The sequence below is a fragment of the Erithacus rubecula genome (assembly GCF_903797595.1).
Source record: "Erithacus rubecula genome assembly, chromosome: 1".
NCBI classification, from domain to species: Eukaryota; Metazoa; Chordata; class Aves; order Passeriformes; family Muscicapidae; genus Erithacus; species Erithacus rubecula.
In genome coordinates, this window is record NC_136658.1 from 31,488,382 (window position 1) to 31,509,659 (window position 21,278).

The window sequence follows — 21,278 nt, forward strand, 5'->3', positions numbered from 1 at the left end:
TCAATGTCAAGTTGTAACAGAGTCAACCACCTGCAGTCCTGTGAACAGCCCTCAAGATCAGTTCACACCTGACCTTCAAGTAGCTGCATATTCCTCTCACTTTCTCCCAACACCAGCAGTCAACTCAGTCATCGTGGTGTAGAATTTCCTACTCATTTCTTTCACATTTGAAGAAAAAAAGGGCAATTTTTCCACAGAATAGCAACATAAACAGCACACAAGGTAAACACCCCTGCTCCTAGAGAAGCAGTTTTCTTCACTGGGAGTGAGCCTGCCTTGCCCATCTTTGATGTATCAGAGGATCTCAGGCACCTAAGATCTGCTGACTCTTGTGAATACTCTTATAAGGGGAACATCATGGACTGGCCATCACCAAAAGCTGAAAAATGGAGTTTAATGAGCTGCAGATGACATGACAGTGCAAGCAAGAACTAAGGATGAGGAGCCTCCATATGTGCTGTAGGTCAACACCACCACTTGAAGCTGGACTGTCACTTTGTCCTGTGTTTCTTTTACCCACTGTTTTATCCACAATATCCTGTTAGCAGATCTAATACTGAATCTGTTTAAACTAATCCAGATTATTATGCCTAAAACAATTTGGGAAACACTTAGCAAGCAACTTGAAGAAGAAAAACACTTTAACAAGAGGAGATGAACATGTACAGTTAAGAAGAAGATACAAACCTGTGAAGCTAGCATAGCTGGACCTAGAAAGCTATGCTTGGACAATACCTTTTGTTAACATCCATCAATGAAGTCCAGAGAATAAGTGTCTTGCTTATGCTATAGATCAATAGAAACTTTTTCCTTAAGTAGTTGCATGCTAGTTTCTTTTTATTCATGCATACAAGAAGGATGTAAACAAGTTTAGACAAAACAGAATTAAACTGCTAACTTTAAGGAAGCCAGACTTGTTCACTTGAAGTGGTTAAGACATGCCTGGAGAGACACTCAAACAGGGCAGGTCTCTAATGAGATTTTACATAACCAAATACAAATGTCTTCAAAAAAATCCTTACATAGTGATCTACAAAAGATTATTTTGCTGTGATGTTGATTTTAAATTCCAAATACAGATGGCATAAAAAAAAGATTGGTTTGCTTGTACTCCAAGTCTTGGGGACATGTATTTCTGTGTGTGCAGCAAGCAGGAGACTGATGGTCCTTGGGATTATTTGGTTTATCTGTTCCACTATTAGTTTTGATCCTGAAAGTATAGTTCACTGCCTGCCAGTTAATGACATATCATTAATATATTTATGAAGTGTTTCATCCTGATTAGGGTTTAAATTGAACAGGGCAGTTTTTCAGCAGAGATACAACCAGAGCCAGTCTCAATTTCTGACACAAACAGTGGTATTTAAAATGCCAAACCCTGGTATTTTATCACCATCTACTGGTGATAAAGTATCATTCGCTTCAAAAATGTAAATTCAGTCTCAGCATTAATACAAAGTAATTCTCTCCATAAAGATTCAGAGACCTTAAACGCAGCAAAGACTAGTAGGACATCCATGGAACTCAATTTCCAAAAAGTCCTCTGAGGAACAGATTACATGATCTCCCACACTCTACAAATATTCTGTCATGGCTAAAGCTCTCTCAGAACCAGGTGTTGTCAGATAACCCTAACAGAGGCCTCAAGGTTGCTGGTAAGTGAAACAAAATTCACAGTACAGGCACCAATTTCCTCTCTCCCACTGGCAAAAAAAAGGTCATGCAAGGTCAATATGCCAGGCACTTTTTTGCAACCAAACCAGTCATCACCTCTTTCTTTTGCCCAGGGTTTTAAAACCATCTCCCAAAACTCAAAAAATCAGCACTACTGAAAAGTAAACTATATTCTTCCTCCTTCCTACCCTCTGCTGCAACCTGTTGCCCTTATGCCTTCCCCATCTTCACTACTCCTCCTTTCCTCCCTTGGATCTCCTATCACACCTAAACACCAGCACTGTGATCTGGAGAAGAGACTGGATTCCTCCCACTTAAATTCCCGTGTAATTGAGGCTCCTCAGTTAAATGGATAAACTGCCAAATGTCTTCTCTAATAACTGGCAACAAAGATGCTCTTTCAGAGGACAGTTCCTGCCTTAGAGGAGCTACTGTCTAGAAAGAACAGAAAGAAACTGTTTTTAATTTAGGTACTTCCCTCAGGTTGCTAGTTTGGGTAAGAAGTGTTCAGTAATTTCTTCTTGCCTTGGTGCTCAACCTTGAGGCAGCTACAGACAAACTTCTGCAGCCCAGTGCCACTTGTTCAGCATGGATGGAACCTGTGGCACTACATAAATTCCTCCTGAGCATGTACAAACTGGGATTCTCCAAAAATTTCATATCTGGATACAGGTGAGCTTATTTTCACAGCATCTTTTCCAACTCAAGACTACCTGTCAGCAAATTGCAAGTCCCTCCTCCTACAACATGAGGAGATTAGGGCTTCTGAAAGAAGAGATCATCCAAATTTTAATTTTTTACCTCGAGCAAAACAATGTATTTTTTGACCCATGTCTTGGAAACAATTGAAACATTCTGGCTGAATTTTTTACAAATATAAAAATATAAACTAATGGAAGCACATACTGAAAAGAACTATAGTCCTCATGGCTAATGTTTGGAAAAGTTGAAAAGCAGGTAAACAAAGGTCATAATAGTGGAAAATTATAATGCAAATTAAAATGTTTTAATATAAAACAGTGCCACCAATTGCTCCTGTGTTCACTGTCTCCAGATTTTGATTGCTTTATGCAGTTATTTGAACATACTCAAAAGAGCATAACTAGTCTGCAGTTAAGTTGGGCACTTTGGCTCTTTTTTCCAGTATCCAAGTAAATATTCAACCTCTGTAGATTTATCTGGTAACTTTTTCCTGATCACTATTTCTGTAAACAAAATGCTCCCTGACTTCAAAACAGAGAAGATTAACACTTGTGGGTCAACAGCACTGAGGAAAGCAGCTACACACACAACAAATACAGGCCACTGCTCAGCACAAAGACAATTAAAATCTCTTTCTGAAGTGATCTTAGAGTCACTGACCCTGAACCATTTGACATCACATTTCTGCATGCTTCATTTAACCTTGTTCCTCCTCTGTCCCAGGAGGCAGCTCCTTCTTCACCATTACATAACCTTGTCTTTCTTATCAAACATTCCCACTATCCCAAATGCCCTCAGCCCTATTCCTGGTACCAAACAGCAGCCTCATCCATACTCTCAAGAAGTTGAGCTCTAAGATTCCTCAGCTACACAGAGAAAGCAATTCTTGAAACATCCCAGGCTTGCTAAGTCAGGTGCAGAGGTCAAGAGTTCATTCCTCTATATCATCTGATCTCACATGGCCAAAAACAAGAGCTTTACCACCTTCCCAAAATGGGAGAGATGTGCACCTGTGAGCAGATTGTCCAGAGCCTTCCTGACTGCCTGCAAGGCTGACTGCTCCCCTGCAGTGAATCTGGGGAAAATGGACCAAGAAATTGCAAGAATTATCAAAAAGTACAGAAGAACTTCCACACAATAAATTACTACAGAGGCTACAACTCCTCAGGCTGGAAAACATGCAAATAACATAAGTTCAGGAAATCCTTAATGGCCTGGAGACTAGACAGACAACAGAAAAATACACTGGTAAACAAAGAGAAAAAGGTGTCCAGAGAAAGAGGAAAGGAGAACTATGAAATACGAATGCATATTTTACAAGCTATTGCTGCTTTTGCAACTGTGACTAATGTGAAAAGAAGTACAAAAAAGTTACTCTTTATTCAGAGAAAAAGGTTACTTTTCACAGTTCTTGCTCATCCAGCATCCACATCTCACAGCAAGCATGTTCAGACACATGTAGATGCTTCTAGTCTTTGTTCAGATGGGATCCCAGCCCATATTTTGGCACACCACCCACCACTGTACGGGTGAAGTTTTGTGTCAATCTGAACTCCACTTGCCTGAGGTTTCTTCCTCTCCTAGGAACAGAAATTTCTTTTCATGGCATTAAGGCATGGATCTTAGTAGGGGTGCAAGTGAACACCTGTGTCACAAGTAAATTCCAGAGCAACTTCATAAACAGGCTGAGATTAGCTGTAGGTAGGGGGAGCAGCAATGGTTCTGCTACTCTCATTGCACAGAAAGCTCCACAAGTTTAGATAAATAGTAAATAATTAGGTTTAAATTTAAAAAAAATAATAAAAAAAATCATGCCTAAGAAAGAGTGCATGAGAACCCTACTGAGACCAGACTGTAAAATGAGGTTGCCCTGAGCCTTTTGGACATGGTGTAATCTCAGAGGTTTGCAGCAAGCTGGCAATTTGAGATGAGCTCTTGCCTAATTAGCAGATCTCTTGTTGTGTCTCGGTGGCTGCACTGCAGAGATTGGCCACCTTCCACTAATTTGCAATATCTCAAGCTTTAAAACACTTTCTTTCTTTCTTTCCAGTTCATCAGGGCCAGCTGGAAAAACACCTGCTGAGCGGAGAACTCACTTGCAAAGGTTCAAATCCAAAATGAGGCCTGGGACTAAGCAGTTCTGCACTGTTGCCTCAGTACTTCTTACACCTGGGCTTCTTACTAAATGCAAGAGGTTAATCAGGCAGAAATACATATTCCATCCTGCCTGTACAAATAACCATGGGCTAGCATCAACACTTTTAATAGGTCTCGCTCTCGTGATTCCTTCACATTTTCACACTGCAAGGGACAGGTTGGTTACTCCATCTGGCAGCAGGCACTGGGGTCTTCATTTTGTTTAAGTTTCTAGCATTTGGGAAGGCAGCACAATCCTTTGGTAAAACTTTACTACCACAAAGTGAGCAACAAAAGCAGCCCAGGGAGCTTCCCCTGTGACAGAGCTCTGCCAGGAGCCACAGGGGCAGTGCCCTGGGATGGCTGAGGACAGGAGGAGCCGGCCACCAAATGTGACCCTGGCTGCAGGGAAGACCCTGGCAAAGGTCCCTACAGAGATGGGTCAGCCTCAGCTTGCAGAGCCCACAGCAGCACACCGGCGTGTAAAAGGGGAGTGGTTCTATAAAGATTTGTGGCAGAAATAGTAACACGGGCATGATTAAGATTGAAGCATGAATTAAAATACCTTCGTGAGATTTAAACACAAGATTTAAAAGATTTTCTGTAGAAAGTGCAGAACACTGTTCCCGGCCAAAGTGAGGAATGATTTGTTTCCACCAGCCTGTGCTCTGACACACGACACCACAAGCAATGCAGCAGAGAAGCTTCCCTCAGCCAAAAAAACACTTATATTTAAGCGCAGCTTATATTGCACTAACTTGCAAGGGAAACACCCTGTAAACAGAGATTGAAAAACAACCTTTGTGTCTTGAGCTGAGGGGAACTTTTATCATACTTTATGGAGATTTACCAGATGAACTGCTTCTCCTCGTCTCCCTGTTCCCTTTCTTACTCAGTTGTCTGGTTTCATCCCATGCCTAGACGCCATGACCATGGATCTATTGCAGCCTAGCTAAAGCACAAGGGCAGAAGACTCTGCAGCAGTGAGGACACTCCTGCCCACAGCCCCTGAAGCAGCGGCGGCGCTGCCTCACGCACATCAGCGCGGTGACACGAAAGAACTACATCTCCCGTCGTGCTCCACCGCGACCCGCCCACACCACCCGTGCGCGCCCGCGCGTTGCGCCGCGGGAGTTGTAGTCCGTGGTGGCGGCGCCGCGGAAGTGATTCAGCGCCGGGGTGAGAGGAGGCGTGTTGACGTTCCGGGGACGGCGCTCATGGAGGCTCGGGAGTAGCGCGGCGTCTGAGGGGGTTCGCCGGCCGCCGCCATGTTCGGCTGCCTGGTGGCGGGCAGGCTGGTGAGCGCTGCCCGGGCCCGGGCGGGGCCCTCAACCCGCTCGGGGGCGGGGTGGAGCTGCCGCAGGGCCCCCGGCCCCTCCGGGCCCCGGCGCTCGGCCGGCTCCGCGTCCCCAAAGGAAGCTGCCTTGTCGAGCGTCCTTGCCGGGAGGCGCTTGCCATCCCCCGGTCCGTGTTGTCTCCTCAGAGACAAGCTGGGAGCTTAAAAGAAGCTTTTTAAGGCTAGATTGTGCCTTGGCTGCAAGGATGTGGCATCTCGGGTAAAGAGGAGGGTATCTTTTGCTCTGGCATTCAGCCATCCTTCTGCTGCCTTTCTCAAGGTCTATTGTATTTCCTATGTGAACAGGTTTCCATGATCCTGGGGTTGTGCCAGCCAGGTGGTCAACAGCCACTTCTTAGTGACTTGGCAACCTCTTCTGCACCCTATTTTCCTCCTACGCACATGGGGAGCGAAGGTATTCTGATCCTGTAGTCCCGGGTGGGATATGTGTTCAGTGCAGGTAGAACAAGACTGTTGTGTCTTTCTGGTAATATTTTTTGCAGTTGTTCTTCTGCTGTGTTTGACTTCTATCTGGCTATTTGCTCTTTAGGCTAGTACGTTCCTCACTTTTTGTTATGTACCACTTTAGGTGTATTTCTGTAAAAGGAAATTCACGGACAGATGAAGACGGAAAAGGTGTTAATACTAATAAAGGTTTTGTTTTCTTTAGGTACAAGCTGCACCCCAACAAGTGGCTGAAGACAAATTTGTATTTGATTTACCAGACTATGAAAACATCAACCACGTAGTGGTCTTCATGCTGGGAACTATACCATTTCCAGATGGAATGGGAGGATCTGTCTATTTTTGTTACCCAGACCAGAGTGGGATGGCAGTGTGGCAGCTGCTGGGGTTTGTCACTAATGAGAAGCCAAGTGCCATCTTCAAAATTTCTGGTCTGAAATCTGGTAAGCCTGGTAGAACGTAACAATTGATACAACAGATGTGTTCCTGAATGCAAGAGATAAATGTCTGGGGGTTACTCTGAAAAGCTACTTAAAAAGGCAGCATGCTCTGTGTTTTCAGATAGTTTTGAGCAGATGTACTAGAAACAGCCTGTCAGTTTCATGGAAGTCTGTCTGTGTGTTACTGTTCCTTTTGAAATTTCTGTCTCGTCTTCTGTTGTGTGTGGTGTTGATCTAGAAATTCTTTGAAGTAGACTTGATGTGTTTTTGTCCTCTGCATAGAGGAAAAATGATCCTGTAGCTTCCCTGCCATGTTTTTAAGTGTTTGTCTAGACATGCCAGCAGCATTTTATTTCAGCTTCCTCTGCTAAGCAGTTGTATTCTTTGTAGCACAGGCAGGTTTTGCAGGGAGTGGAGCCTGGCAGTGATTTCTGACCCAGCCAGGGGCAGTTGCTCTATAGAATTGTCCAATAGAGGGTGTCCTCATTGGAAAGCAGCTTTCCAAATGTTTTAGTGCTTTTGGTACGTTGAGTAGGGGGGGTAGGTGTGCATGTCTGTGTGTGTGTGCTTTCCTAAATACATGAGGGGTTTGCCCTGTGCAGTATAAAAATGATGAGATTTCCAGTGACACACCTTTGTCTTTGAAAGGGACAGATACACCAGTCAAGTAGCTTAAACTGTTCCATAAAATAGTACAATCTTTTGTAGGCTTGGATGTAGTCTATATCTTTAACTTGAATCTCTGTTTAATTAAGTGTTAATTTAGCTCTGCTAAAATGCATGGCATGCTTTCTTTCAAGTCAGTTCTGGATGTGGCAGGAGGATTGGGATAAGGGCTCTCAAGCTGCAGAGCAAAATTAATTCTGATCATATGCAGTCCTCAAAAATCTGGGCTTTCTTCAGAAGAGGGAGCAGCTGCAGGAAGGGTTTGGGGGTCATGGTTTTATGGGCTGTGTGGTTAGTGCACAGTAAATCATATCACCAGTGCTTTTGATATGTTTCTCATGCTTGAAAGACTGACTGGTGTGTGCTCTCAGACAGCTTTGGAACAAAATGCCTTTTTATGCTTTTTGCATGATTAGCCATAGTTTCCCAGTAAGGGCTGCTCTCAAGGAAGGACTCAGGGGCATAGCTGAACACGTTTGCAGTGCCTTGAGGCACTGCTGTGCTTGATTTGAGCAACAGAGGGCTCTGCCATTCCTGTTGTCTGCATCTTAGCTCTGACTGTGGACTTAGTCTAAGCTACACAATCTCAGTTTCCATGGCCATAAACAATTTTAAGGTGGAGAAGACTGTGTAACAGAGAGCTGGAATCCTTGAGAGACATTACTGATACTTGAACTCTGGATTTTGGATTTAATACCTGGTTGAGAGCATCAAAGGTGTGTCCCTGTCAACTCTCTGGGAAGCAGTGGTTGTAACAGAGTTTCATTTGTTTGTGCAGAGCAAAGGGACTTAGAAATGCTCCCTGCCTTGGAATTGTAAAGTTTTTTGGTTTTCAGTTGTGCCTGAAGGGGTGGTAGAAATAGAAAACAAACTTTGGATTTGTATTTTGCACCCTTACTGGAAGTATGTTCACAAGTGGTGTGAGAGTTACAGCAGAGCCTTTTCCATGACAGACTTCTCTGCTGTGATGCTGTTTATGCTCTAATGTGATGTCTGCATTTGAGGCCTTCTCATGGGTAGGTGTTTTGTTGTGATTTGATGGCTCAATCATTGAATTAAGGGTTCAATGAAGGGAAAGAAATGGATGGAAAAATACTTTTCTGATAGCAGTTGCTCTGCAGTGATGTGATGTGTTGGAGAGTAAAGTCTAAATGCAAAAAAACTGAGCTTGTATTTCAATACTGATTAACATTTTCTACATTTGTAAGGTTTGGAATGCTAATTGCAAGAGCCAAGCATGGAAAATATGGAGTGTATGTCTCCTGGTGTAAGGATGTAGTAATGTAGTAATGGATGTTTTTATTTCACACTTTTAGGCAGACATCTTTCCAAGGCTGTGGTTCTGTGGCAGTTCATGCAAAGGGAATGGAATTGAGGATATTACATTTTTATTGAAATGTCAGCTTCTCTGGTGAAGATGTTACAAGATGCAAAACTTGTTCCAGCTCTGTTGCTATTGGGATTCTTCAGTAATGAACTTGATACTTGGGTTTCTGATAGCTTGTATCAAGGAAGCATTTATCATGAGCAAATGCTGAGATCACACAGCAAGGATATTTCTCAAAAGAGGTTCTAAATAGTATTTCAGGAGATGAGCTCTCTTCTTACTTACCTTGTGGTAAAGTAACATTTTAGTAAGAGTGCATTACTCATGGAGTAGAAATAGATTGCAGCTGTAGGATCTGGAGTGAGGAATAGCACTTTGCTTCAGTTGAAAAGGGTGCTGAGTTTTGAGTGTACTTTCTGTATGGGTTGACTGTTTGCTTCTTTGTACCTTGTGTCTCTGAGGTCTTCAGTCTTGATCTCAGTTCAACTTGTCAGGCTGTTTTTGAGCTGGCTGAGTTGTTGTCTAAATAGTGCTTTTAATCTCCATTAGCCTTTCTTGCAGTTCAAGATAGTGCTGACTGACCTACAGGACAGCTCTTGATTAGCTTTGCTTTCTCCTGCTAGTAAGAGGCCAGAGGGTGCTGCTGAAACCTTGCCTCTATGTTGAGGGTACTTGACTATTGTGTTCTCACAAGCACAGATGCAGTATTAGTGTTTGTTTACTGATAGCATTGTAGTCTCACAGACTTTTTGCTGCATTTGCCTTTAGAGATGCTGACAGAAGAGTACATGGTTTAAGTGACTCTGTCTGTCCTTTTTTGCAAGGACTTTGGCTGAAGCTGGGACAGAAAGTACGGGTTGAGAAAGGTTAGAAGTGAGGGCAGAGGGCTGGAATGATTACTGTGTTTGTGTCATGCAGTTTGGGGATGGTTCCTTGTTTTCTTTATGGCACTTGCAAAGTCAGAGGCCTTTCTGTTGCATGACTTTTTCTTTTATCTTTGCTGCTTTTGGTGGGTTTTAACAGATCAGATGAGATCTGGGGGGCTGCCCAGCCCTCCCTGAGTCAGAGAGTTCATAAACCAGTGCTCTCTACTTTTTCAGGTTCACTAGAACCTGGCTTTAATGAGTGAATCAAACAACTGCAGCAGTGCTGCATATTTCCTGTTTTTCTGCAATTGCCAAAATGTGAATTAAAAGCTTGGTTCCTGTAGAGAAAGGTTGTGTTGTCTTTCACTCACTGATCATATTCCCTCTTGAATCCATTTAGTTCACAGGGAGCTGTAAAGTTGTGTTTTTCTGTTTTTTAGAAATTTCCTTATGATCTGTTGTGCTTTTTAAGTGTACCAATAGCACTGTTCCATCTGTTGTGCTTGTGTGTACTTGTGCCCATGCTTGCACTGTGGTTTTTCTGTATCTCCTGAGACAGGGAGATCACTCTGGTGGGAGCTGGGGAATATCCTCTACAGGAGAAACACGGTGGTTTAAGTTACACAGCCTTTACATGTGTGCCAAACCTAACGTGTGCTGTTCCTGGTGCTTTCAGGGAAGGGAAGTCAGCATCCCTTTGGTGCCATGAACCTCCCACAGACGCCAACAGTGGCTCAGATTGGAATCTCAGTGGAACTGCTGGAGAACCTGGCCCAGCAGACTCCTGTTGCAAGTGCTGCTGTGTCATCAGTAGATTCATTCACAGAGGTAGCCTGGACATTGTGTTTTCAGAAATTCTCTTGCTTTGGAAGTCTCAAGAATTGAGCCTCTGAAGCACTAATTGGGGAGTGGGTAGGGGATGCTGCTGAGAGTGGCAGTAGCATTGTAACAACCCTGATAATTGTCAAAACATTTGATTGGATGCGTTGATACTATGAAATTGATTTTTCTTACACTGAAAAACTGTCTCCTGTAAAAGACTGGAATTTGCATGTTCAGTGACATGGGGCCAAGAGATTCACTTGTCATTGTCACTATACTGTGAAATTATTTATGATACTTCTTATAGGAGCAGCTGAGACAAATGTATGTAAGAGAGAGTGGATCTTTGGTGATCTGTAGGTGCTAAAACTTCAGTATGTAGTCTTGCAGGGGTAGTCAGAAATTACTCACAAGTTAAGGCAGATGTGGGCATGGATGCAGAGAGATATTCAGGTGTGCCACTTTCCCTGGAGGAATCCATCTGATGTAGCTCTGCAAAACTACAGAATTACCCCTTTCCCACAGAAGGACTTTATTTGTTTTTCCCCAGTGCCTTCTCTGTGGATCAGGCCTTGTGCTACAGTACATGCCATACATAACCCAGCTTGTCCATGAGTTTGAACCTCTGGAAGTCCTCAGCCTCCCAGTTAGTTGGCAGTCTAACAGCAGTCTGAGGCAAGCTAGATCTGCATTGTGGTCTTGATTTCCCTGATACTGATGGCTCTGGCATTTTTTTAATATCTCAGCAGTTGGTGAGGCTTTTATTCAGGCCTTTTTTACATTCTCCCTTTCTTTCCAGGTGCTTGCTGAGGGAGACTGGTAATTATATACCAATGCTGATTCTGTAGCTGATGTTCTTTGGCAGTTTATACACATTGTAGCTCCAAATAAATCATGTTTCTTGCAGAAAGTTAGCATGACTAGGAGATGACCAACAGCTATTTTTGTATAGTTAACTGAGATTTTCTGGAGATGTTAGGGGCAAAGGGCACCTAAATAATATTTCTGATTCCACCAATTTTTATTATAGCAGTAGTTAAGTTATGAGGAATAACATGTCACATCAGGTCATTTGCAGGGTGCCTCATTAATTTTTCTGGCAATAGTATTTAAAATGAAAAAAATAAAAAAAACCAACTCATGATTGCATAACATTTTTACAAATGTTATTTTCAGTTAAGTGAATCTTTCTGTGAAAAAAGAGCAGCATATAACTGTGAGCATTTTAACTGAAATTGTAATTTCCTTCAAGGAATGCAGTTGACCCAAAGGGTAAAGTACTGCTTACTCCTACAGAGAAAATATGTGAGGTCAAAATGGAAGGAAACCTTTGAGGGAGTAGATTGCAGAGGAAGAGCATATATGGCTGGGAGCATATTTGTGTTAACTAATTGCTTTCATTTAATATTTGGCATCAGCTCTTTGGAACTGCTATATTATGGCAATAAAAGAATTGTTTTAATGGCAAAATCATCTACTGCTACCCTAAGTCAAGGAGCTGCTATCCTGTTACATTTTTAGTAAATTTTATGAAGATTTATTAATGAATATGTCTTTTTTATGTATATAAACTTATGTACAAAAAAGAAGTAGGACAAAGCCATAGGGTCAGACTGAGGGTAGGGTTCTGGGATATCATTTCTTCTGCTCCTTTTGTCAGAGGGGAGCACAAGACTGTGCATTTATTAACTCAGGCTCCTCTGTTTTCCTGCACCATTTCACTGTCTGTGAAATTGAAATTTCCTTGTTCTCCCATCAAAACAAGGCATAACTTTTTTTTTTTTTTTTTTTTTATGATCAGGGAAATAAGGAGGTACCATAGACTTGTATATTTGTGGACTGGCTGGGAATGTCCTACACCTCTGCACACAGGGCTTGCTATTTCTTGGCCTCTTTTTCACTCTTCTTTCCTAGTTCTACAGTTAAGCAGTGCCATGTGCATCCTTCAGGTGTTTTTCCCACAAGATCTTGTAGAAGAAGATGCCAGGACAGCAGCCTCCTGTGGGGAATGCTAGAGGAAATTGCCCTATCACTGGAATCTGATGAGTTGTAACTGAGAAAGATTGCAGACTTTTCCAGTCATTTAACAAGTGTTTTTCTGGGAGCTGGAATGGCACTTTGGTCCAGTCTGGAGTTGTGATTATTCACTTTGGAGGGGAGGGACAGCTCTTGTAACTGCAACACTTCCTTGTCACATACAGAAAATGTTCTTCCCAAAGCTGTTTGCCCAGTTGGATGAAATTGAGCAGGGAGAGGGCAAGTGAAGATTCTTAAAATGATTTCTGGATGCCAGATGGATCTGAGGGCAAGACTGAAGCTTAGAATGTTTTGATCATTGTATCTGGACCTACTACATCCACTTTCCCATTGTGTTTTAGATGACAATGCTAAAATTACTTCATGTAGGTGTATATCTGTTAAACTTTCACACAAAAATTCAAACTGAAGAAAGAACTTCTTTAAAAGATCTCTCTTTTTTTCAGTTCACTCAGAAGATGTTGGATAACTTCTATAACTTTGCTTCCTCGTTTGCTGTTACTCAGGCACAGATGACCCCAAATCCTTCTGAAGCTTTCATTCCTGCGAATGTAGTTCTGAAATGGTAATGGCAGTGACCTCTACTTTTTCTAGGCATTAGGTCATCATTTCTAAGCACTGAACTATTGTCATGCTGTTCAATGAGATGATGCAGAAGTGTTTAAAATTGTTGTTTATTTTCTTGTATAAAGAGGTCCCGCCCACTGTTTTTATATTTATTTGTTACCTTTTTTTTTTTTTTGTTAGAAAAGTGCTATGCAACCAATTAAACTTTTTTGGTCCTAAAAAAGTTGCCTTTGACATATGTGCATTTGCACTGTGTTGCTGATAATGTAAATGCTCTAGAGTTGTGGGAATATGGAGCACACTGATACTTGTCAGTTTGTGCTTATTTGTTTTATTTGGTCTTTTCCAAGACATAACTCCAGCATAGTTGCCTTACTTAAGAATATGTGAGAGGTGACAAAATCATGTTACAGTTGCCCTGGTTCTGTCACCAGGAACCTTGAGTGTAAATACACAAGTCCCTCTGGGAGTTGTTTTCCAGGGACTGGTTTAATAATGGTTTGGGGATAGCCTGTGTAATCTGGAGATAAATTGTGAACTGCAGGCAATTCTTTAGGTTATCTGAAAATGTCTTTCCTATCAGTTTGGCCTTATTTAGTCTCTGCAATATTAACCTAAGCTCTTTTTAAATCAGTATTTGAGACTATCTGAATACAGTTTTAGCATTAGTAAGATCTCATGAATATGCAAGCAGTTGATGAGAGCCATTTGTTTTGTTTGGGAGTGTAATTTGGTGCAGGTGCCTTGTGTTTAGAAGGTAACTACAAACTCCACAAACTGTGTGTGGCTAGGGTCTGTGATGTGCCTGGCTGAGGCTGAATTGGTTTAAAACCCTTCAGCTTTTTCTCACTTGAGCTGGGACGTGAACTATGAAGTATAGGAAAGTGTTCTGTGGTTTCCTTTGTTTCATTGGCAGTACCTTTCAATTCCTTACATTTTGGGTTTGTGAGGATTAAAGGGGGGTTTTAACTTTTGTGGCTCAAAGCCTATAGTCTTCTCTATTTTTTCTTCTTTTAGAATGGCACAGAAATTGTATGTTATCTATTTCTTCACTGTGTCAACAGTGAATTCAGATGCTTAGTTTGTTAATGGTTTGCATGGTTTTGTGAGTATGGAAAGTGAAATTAGGGCAGCATGTGTGCATACATGTTTGCATTATATGTTAGAGAATTACATTTCCTCATTTGATTTTACTAAAACATTACCATCCAGCCTCAGATTCATGCTTCTACCTGCCCAGACTTTGATTTCCTAGCCCAAAAAAGTGTTATGCATAAAACAGCCACTTATAATTCATGGAGTGTTTAGGTTGGAACAGACCTTCAAGATGAAGTCCAACCATTCCCTTCCTGCTGCTGAGTGCACCACAAATCTGGGGCCAATAAAATATGTCCATGTGTCTTTTAAACACCACTAAGGCTGGTGACTCCACTTCCAGTGCTTGACAGCCCCTTCAGTGAACAAAATCTTCCTCATAGCCAATCTAAATTAACTTACAATTTTACTGAGCTTGAATGAGTCCCCTCTGGGATACTGCTTTAACAAAACTCATCTTGGTGAAATACACAAGTCTAACTGTGAATATTCTAGATATGCAAATGGATTTGGGATTTATTAATTTCCTGGTGGGTGTGAAATAGATGTAATTTATCATGTTTACTGCATACACTAAATTGCTTGTACCCTTTTTTTAAAAATATAATTTTATACGCAGCTGTTAGCTTTTGGTTGTTTTTTTATTTTTCTAGGTATGAAAACTTCCAGAGACGTCTGACACAGAACCCTCTCTTTTGGAAAACATAAACTTAACTTCTGTCATTTGGAGTTCTTTCTGAAGTGTTACCTGAAAGATATATCAAATAACTCCACTGAAGATTTTTGGAGGGAGGAAGGGGAAAATCCATACAACGATTAGTCTAAATAGACAAACTAGTAACTTTTATATTACTCTTGAACAGTATTTAAAATTAAACGAAATGAAAATTACTAGTCTGCATGTTGGTTTATTTAATTGAAGTGCTTGGCTGCAACAAGAAATTAGTGTTCCATGTAGAAATACTTCTTTGAAACTGCATCCAAAGTGGAAAAAATTACAAGAAAAACAGCAGCATTGTATCATACTTGTGTGGTGCTTTGGGGTGTTACACAAACCAAATGCAGATTTTCCTTCTTTACCTCATTTAAAGAGTAGTCAGGCAACTGTAAATATGCTGATGGTTTTCCTGCTGGGATTTGCACTGTAAGTTCTTCCACTTTGTGGACAACCAATATGTCTGTCCCCAACTCATATGAATGGTACAGCAGTATTTCCCTCTTTGGCAGTAAGAATATTGAGCTTAATCTTGGAGTACCTGTCTTTAACTTTTCCTGTATGAAAGTGTAATGAAGAGGGAATCTTTGGGAACCTCAGCTGTGCTAGAATAATTATTCCCAGTAATAAGAGTAAAATCTTGTTTCTCTTAGAAACAGATGTGGAGTGTCTGATAATGCTGTCTAAGTCACATTTGCTCATAAATTGGTAGGATTTTGGGCTGGTCAGAGTGGTTCTCATGATGGTGCAGTTTCTGCTAGTGTGAAGATTTCAGCCACATGTGCCCAGATATCTTGTAGGTAAGCTCCAGCTGGCCCTTCTGTTCACTAGATTAGTTTGATCAGAAATTCTGTTTTGAACAATAGATCTTGCTTCTGTAAGTTACTTTCTGTAACCAAGCACTAAGACTTGCTCCCAAACCACTGGCATGAAAATAAAAGTTTTTACTGGTTTCATGGACTGGGGAGTGAAGCCTTTAAGGAGTCCTTTATCAAGTCAAGTCAGCCTTAGGTACACTTGTCCTGAGAATGGAAACTCAGTTCTTTGAACCTGCTCAATTACATCCTGCATCCTTTCTGCCTCAGCTTAAAATGGGCTTGTCCCTTGTATAAAAGCAGAGGGACTCAAGGAATAAAAGGAAGGAGCTCAACCTGGGGCCCAAAAGAAGAGGAAAACAAACTGATGAAACCCAGGAAAGCTGTGTAAGAACAGCTTTTGAAAAGTTAATTTATGGAATGAAGCTCAGGGTTATTTCCTAGAAGCCACGGCACAGACCCAAGCCCTGAAAAATTTGGGTTTCCTGCTTGACTAAAGGCTTAATTTTCTTAAACACAGGTGTAGGCCAAATGTTTGTGAAGAAGCAGCAATGAGGGAAGTTAGCAGAGGCCCAGGCTGAACTCCCTCATCAGAATGGGTCATTAGGATCATTCTGTGACACCTGTCACATTCTGTTGTAGGATGTGGTAGTTTTGTCACATGGGTGGCAGATCCCTCACATAGCTGGTGACAGGAGTGGATCAGAAGAGACAAGAGGGACCAAATGGAAGTTGGGAGTAGTCATTGCTCAGCTTCACACGCTTCTAAGGAAGCATCTGGCTGGTGTGGAAATAGGTATTTAACTCTTCATGGGCCATTGCAAGGCATCTGGAGTTAGGCAATATGTGTCTACGTGATGTAACAGACTCACTCCATCAGCACAATTACTGTAGATACTATCTACAACTTCATCTGACTGGCCAGAGCTGCCCTCTATAAAATAATCCTTGTGTCACTACTCTTTGTTGCAACTTTCTATGGCCCTCGCTATCTGACATGGTTTGGTGAAGAACGAGTCATTGAACTAAAGGTTTAAACCCACGGGCCCTGTTTGGGCACAGGCTGTCACCCTGATGCTCAGTCTTCTCTCCTACAGTTATAACAAGCTGCATTCTGGTTATGCCAGATGCTGGTGGGATTGTTGTTTGGGCTTCAGGAAGCCAGACACGCCGGACTAGACCATGTGGGTGGGATCACAAAGTCCAGCATGAGTGTTGTGGCTTCTAGCTCCAGTCATTAAGCTGTAAATGAAAATATGTAATTATATAAGGTTTGAATAATTCAGTAGTGTAGATTAAGAACTTTTCCCAGTGCTGTAGCTACTGTGGGTTTAGCAGGTGTTGTCTCTGAGCTCACTGAATGTGGCACGTGCTTCAGAGCATTGTTGTAAATTCTTTCCTGCTGTGACTGAGCTTACAGATCAGAAACTTACAGAGGGAAGACTCTATCCCCTTTCAGTGTCAGTATCTTGCTTTTCACAACTGCTGTGAAAGTAAGAACCAATTCATTTCTACAGCTTGTGTGGATGGCCAGACTGTGCTTCTCAAACATAAGTGCTTTTTCTTCCTCGGCTTTGAAGCATAGGATTATGGTTGATGAGTTTCACTATGTCTGTGAGATCATATCATATAATCACTAGTTAGGAAGCTTGAGGAAACAGGCATTCAGTTTGTCTAAGGAAATTTAACGTAACAAACTCCAAGGTCTTCTAATCCGTATCCAAACAATACTTTTAACCTCAACACCATGGTTTTAAAATGGGAAAACAGGATTATACGAATAAATCTGAGGAGAAACAAAGATTCATCTATTCATCTATTCTGCCTTTAATATATTTATCTACATCTATATATACACCTATATATATATATTTTATTTTTTTTTCTCCACGCACAAAATACTAAAATTCCTTTCCCGAGGTACAGCCAGAGGTGTAATGCCTGTAATAACAACAATCTCGATGTAATATTAATTATTTTTTAATGATCCTCCTACATTTAGAGTATTTTTCCTATTCCCAGTTTCTAGATACTAGTGAGTTCATTTTAAAACCTTTTTTTTAAAACAAAAAAAAAAAAAAAAAATACTGTCTACTGATCAGTAGGCTTTGAGGCTAAACATATTCTTCCAAGCCAAACTCATAACCATGACAGAGGCAGACATATTTCCCTTCATTTTGGGACACTTTCCCAATTGTTATCCTTTCCAAGCTTTTCCAAGCCAACAATTCCAAGCCAACAGGAATTGTTTGTTAGAGTGGGGATTCTTTTCACAAGGACCCTACCTGTTTCTACCATCATGCCCAGATAAAAATTTAAAATTACAGGAACCAACAAAGTGCATATATTGCTGCTGGCTTACACAGAAACAGATGCAAAATTCATGGCAAGTAGTCCAAATACTAATTATGCAGGGGATTCATTTGTTTTTAAAAAGTTGCTTTATTTCTTTATTGCAAATACTTGACACAGCTCATGGTGACAGCAAAACATTCTGTGCCTGTTTTAGCCACGGAACCAGAGCTCCCCAATACAATCAGGGTGAAACATGACCATGAAATGCACTGGAGAAAACAAGCACTCCTACCTATTCTAGGAAGGGCAAATTCAATCCATATTTGCATACTTTTTTTTTTTTTTTTTTTTTGCTTAATATTAAAAGTCTCAAGAACCTGGTTTAAAATTGCATTTTTGTAACATTCTTTATTCATTCACCACCAGATGGAGCACCACCCCAGGAAACAGGACCATACTCTGAGAAGAGAGACCTTTTAAGTGAACCACTGATATAACAACCAGGAACCTGTTTTCTACTTCCAGCTGTGATACAAACCTTTTTGCTGTCTCTGAGCAAAGTCTGTACCTAAAAGTTAGAACTGTAGTCCAAGGCTATAATTTATGCAATTTCTAAGTTTCTGCAAGTTGGTAGAATTAAGACAAAGGCTGCCAAGTTCCTCTACCCTTCAGCTTTTTTTAATCTCATCAGGGAGATACTCAGTGTGCAATAACTGAAGGAATCAGCAACCTTCAAATTTTATTATCCTCTTCATGCAGAGTTCATGAAGAACAGACCTCTCAACAACACCTGCAGCCTCTGAAACAGTTTCCTGACTACTGCAGTGACTCATCAGCCTGACTTTACTTCTCCCTCATCTGTCATGAGATGGGGAACAGGAGTCAATTACAGCATTTGTCAAAGAACAGACCTAAAAGTGGCCTGAAGACAATGGAGAAGAACACATGTTCTTCCAGGCTATTTTTGGTAGGTTTCTCCAATACTACCGTTAAATCACATTTCTGTTGTTGAAGAAATAGGCACTGGAGCTCTCAAGGTATATTTCACAAAAGTATACATGAAAAGGTGGAAAGGTTTTGGAAAATATTAAACTTTTCTTTAAATTCTTTTGCAATTATTTTAACTCTTAATAGCTCTATATCTTCCAGAAGAGACACAATAATTTTTATCTTTCTCCTTTTTTTAGTCTAGAACTAGGCAACTGTAGGAAGAAAACACTAATGAAATAAATATGCAAGTTTTATATCCACTTAGGCTTTATCATTCTGCTTGTAGACAAAGATACTCTTCCCCCCTGTTGTGTATCTTCAAAATATTATTAATTCTACATGCAAATAGGGCTGACTGTTGTAAAGGAGAATTTTTTCTCCCCTTGGCTTGTAACAGCTCTACTTACACAAGTTATTCCCTTCATTAACACTTTTAATCTGATTTCAGCTCCATCCAGGTTTCTCACAGCAAAGCTCCTGGAAAATTTGTCTGCATTTCAAGAGGACGGTCTTCAGCACATTCATAAGTTAAAACAGAATTTAAAGCTGACTCTGTTAGGCCTCTTCCCAGTCAAGCACCAACCTTCCTTTCCTTCCTCTCAAACAGAGGAGCTAATTCATCAGAATGTACCACTTGCATCCCAAAAAAACACCCATGCCTGAGAAATCCCTACTGCTTTTGTATCCCATTTCACTCTCAACCCCGACCATGGGACAACACAGCAGACAGTCTAATGCCATGCTACTGTAAAGCATCTGCAAAGGCTAAATGGCACCAGCTTCCAAGCCAAGTGTTCTTAGTATAGCTAATTCAATCAAAGCTCTTTCCTTGGGGCTGCAGGAAGCCTGAGCACTCCCACTGCCTTTCTGGAGTGCTGTCCCAACCACTCCCCAGCCCTATAATTTTTCAGACTCTGCCAACCCCACATACTTTCCACAGAATGATCTATGAGGTCTGTGGACCACTGCTGTTGTGTGTGCTGGCTCATTCTATGTCAGCAGGTAGAGGCAGGAAGTTAAACACTTTCCCCAAGCTCCAGTCTCACCTATCTCTCTCTTCAGCTGATCTGTGTTCAACTCTGCAGGAATTTCAGTTACCTCTCCTCAGTACTCAGACTTCTACATGATTCTGCCCAACTCTGGTTTTACACTTGGCTTCCTGATCATGTCCTCTTGACCAGACACTCATAGGCACAAGAAAGACCATACTGGCCCTTTGGTTTGTGCAATAAAAACAAGGTCCAAAACCCAGTTCAATTAAACACTAGTTTTGGACAGACCTGTGGTACTACTGCATTTCTCCAGTAGTAAGAACAAGGATTTAAAAGAGGGAAAAAAAAGGGAAACAAGCATGTATTACAAACTAAAATTTGTAAACTGCTTGTCAGTTCTGTGTTTCATTTTTTTCAGGTTCCCAAGGGCACAAATCAAAACTGGTTTAGTCACATTACTTCCAACTGAACAGGTAGTTTAGCATTTACAAGCTTCCCAAACTGTAAAAAACGGTAAAAAGCAGTATCCTGAAAGATGAAAAGTCAGATATGCACTTAGGAAGTCAGTAGCAGACAGGACTACCTAATCTACTGATCAGAAAGGCACCATAATACTGACAATGACAATGTACCTGTATTTACATCATAACTCAACATTCTTCTCAAGTAACATGTTATGTTGAAGGATAAGGGCAGAGAAAAGGAAAAAATGTATGTAAATGGTTCAGCCTCAATAAATGTTATTTACTTTCTTCCACATTCAGCTATTGAGCAATGTCCTGGACCACTTTCTTAACACAGACACGAGCATTTCAGTTACCTGCTGACAAGACACAGACGGGTGTTTTGAACACAGATTCTCACTGCTAATAATTTCTGCCATCTTATCCATTTCCCCCCTATCATTTTTATTAACTGTACACATATTTTAAACCTATATGAAATATAATTGATTTTAGAATTCATTATTCCTAAGGCAAGTAAAAACATTGAGAAGGCTATTTGGGAATACTGAGAATAGAGGCAATTAAAACATATTTCCAAAATCTAACTTTTAGATAAATGCAGTAACTAGACAGTCAGAATTCAAATAACATAACAATGTGATCCACAAAATAAAGCCAATAATGTTTTTTTCCCCCAAGTCATTCACAGATAGGGTGAGAAGCAAATTCGAATTTGAGATTACTAAAAATTAAATCAATTTTAATCTCCAACTTAAGGAATGAGTTCAAAATATTTTTCTGGAAATTGTTCAACAATTATTTATATTATATTCTTAAGAGTAGCATTTCATTTGTGCTGTCCCTGAATAAAAGCTTCATTAGGTTTTCAAAA

General features: G+C 40.9%; 1 protein-coding gene across 5 annotated transcripts; it reads left to right on the forward strand.

Moving 5' to 3' along the window:
• The first annotated feature begins 5,667 nt into the window (after positions 1-5,667).
• On the forward strand, positions 5,668-15,808 carry HIKESHI (heat shock protein nuclear import factor hikeshi). Of its 5 annotated transcripts, none has more exons than XM_079307932.1 (6): positions 5,675-5,810; positions 6,155-6,263; positions 6,574-6,756; positions 10,289-10,440; positions 12,918-13,036; positions 14,787-15,808. In XM_079307932.1, exons 1-6 carry the CDS (start codon positions 5,781-5,783, stop codon positions 14,839-14,841), a joined length of 648 nt encoding a protein of 215 aa, XP_079164058.1. In that variant the 5' UTR covers positions 5,675-5,780; the 3' UTR covers positions 14,842-15,808. The 5 variants fall into 5 exon arrangements, with proteins under 5 accessions (XP_079164054.1, XP_079164058.1, XP_079164055.1 ...); XM_079307929.1 differs by having other exon boundaries at positions 5,692-6,068; positions 6,519-6,756; XM_079307931.1 differs by having other exon boundaries at positions 5,709-5,806; positions 6,519-6,756.
• The last annotated feature ends 5,470 nt before the right edge of the window (positions 15,809-21,278 follow it).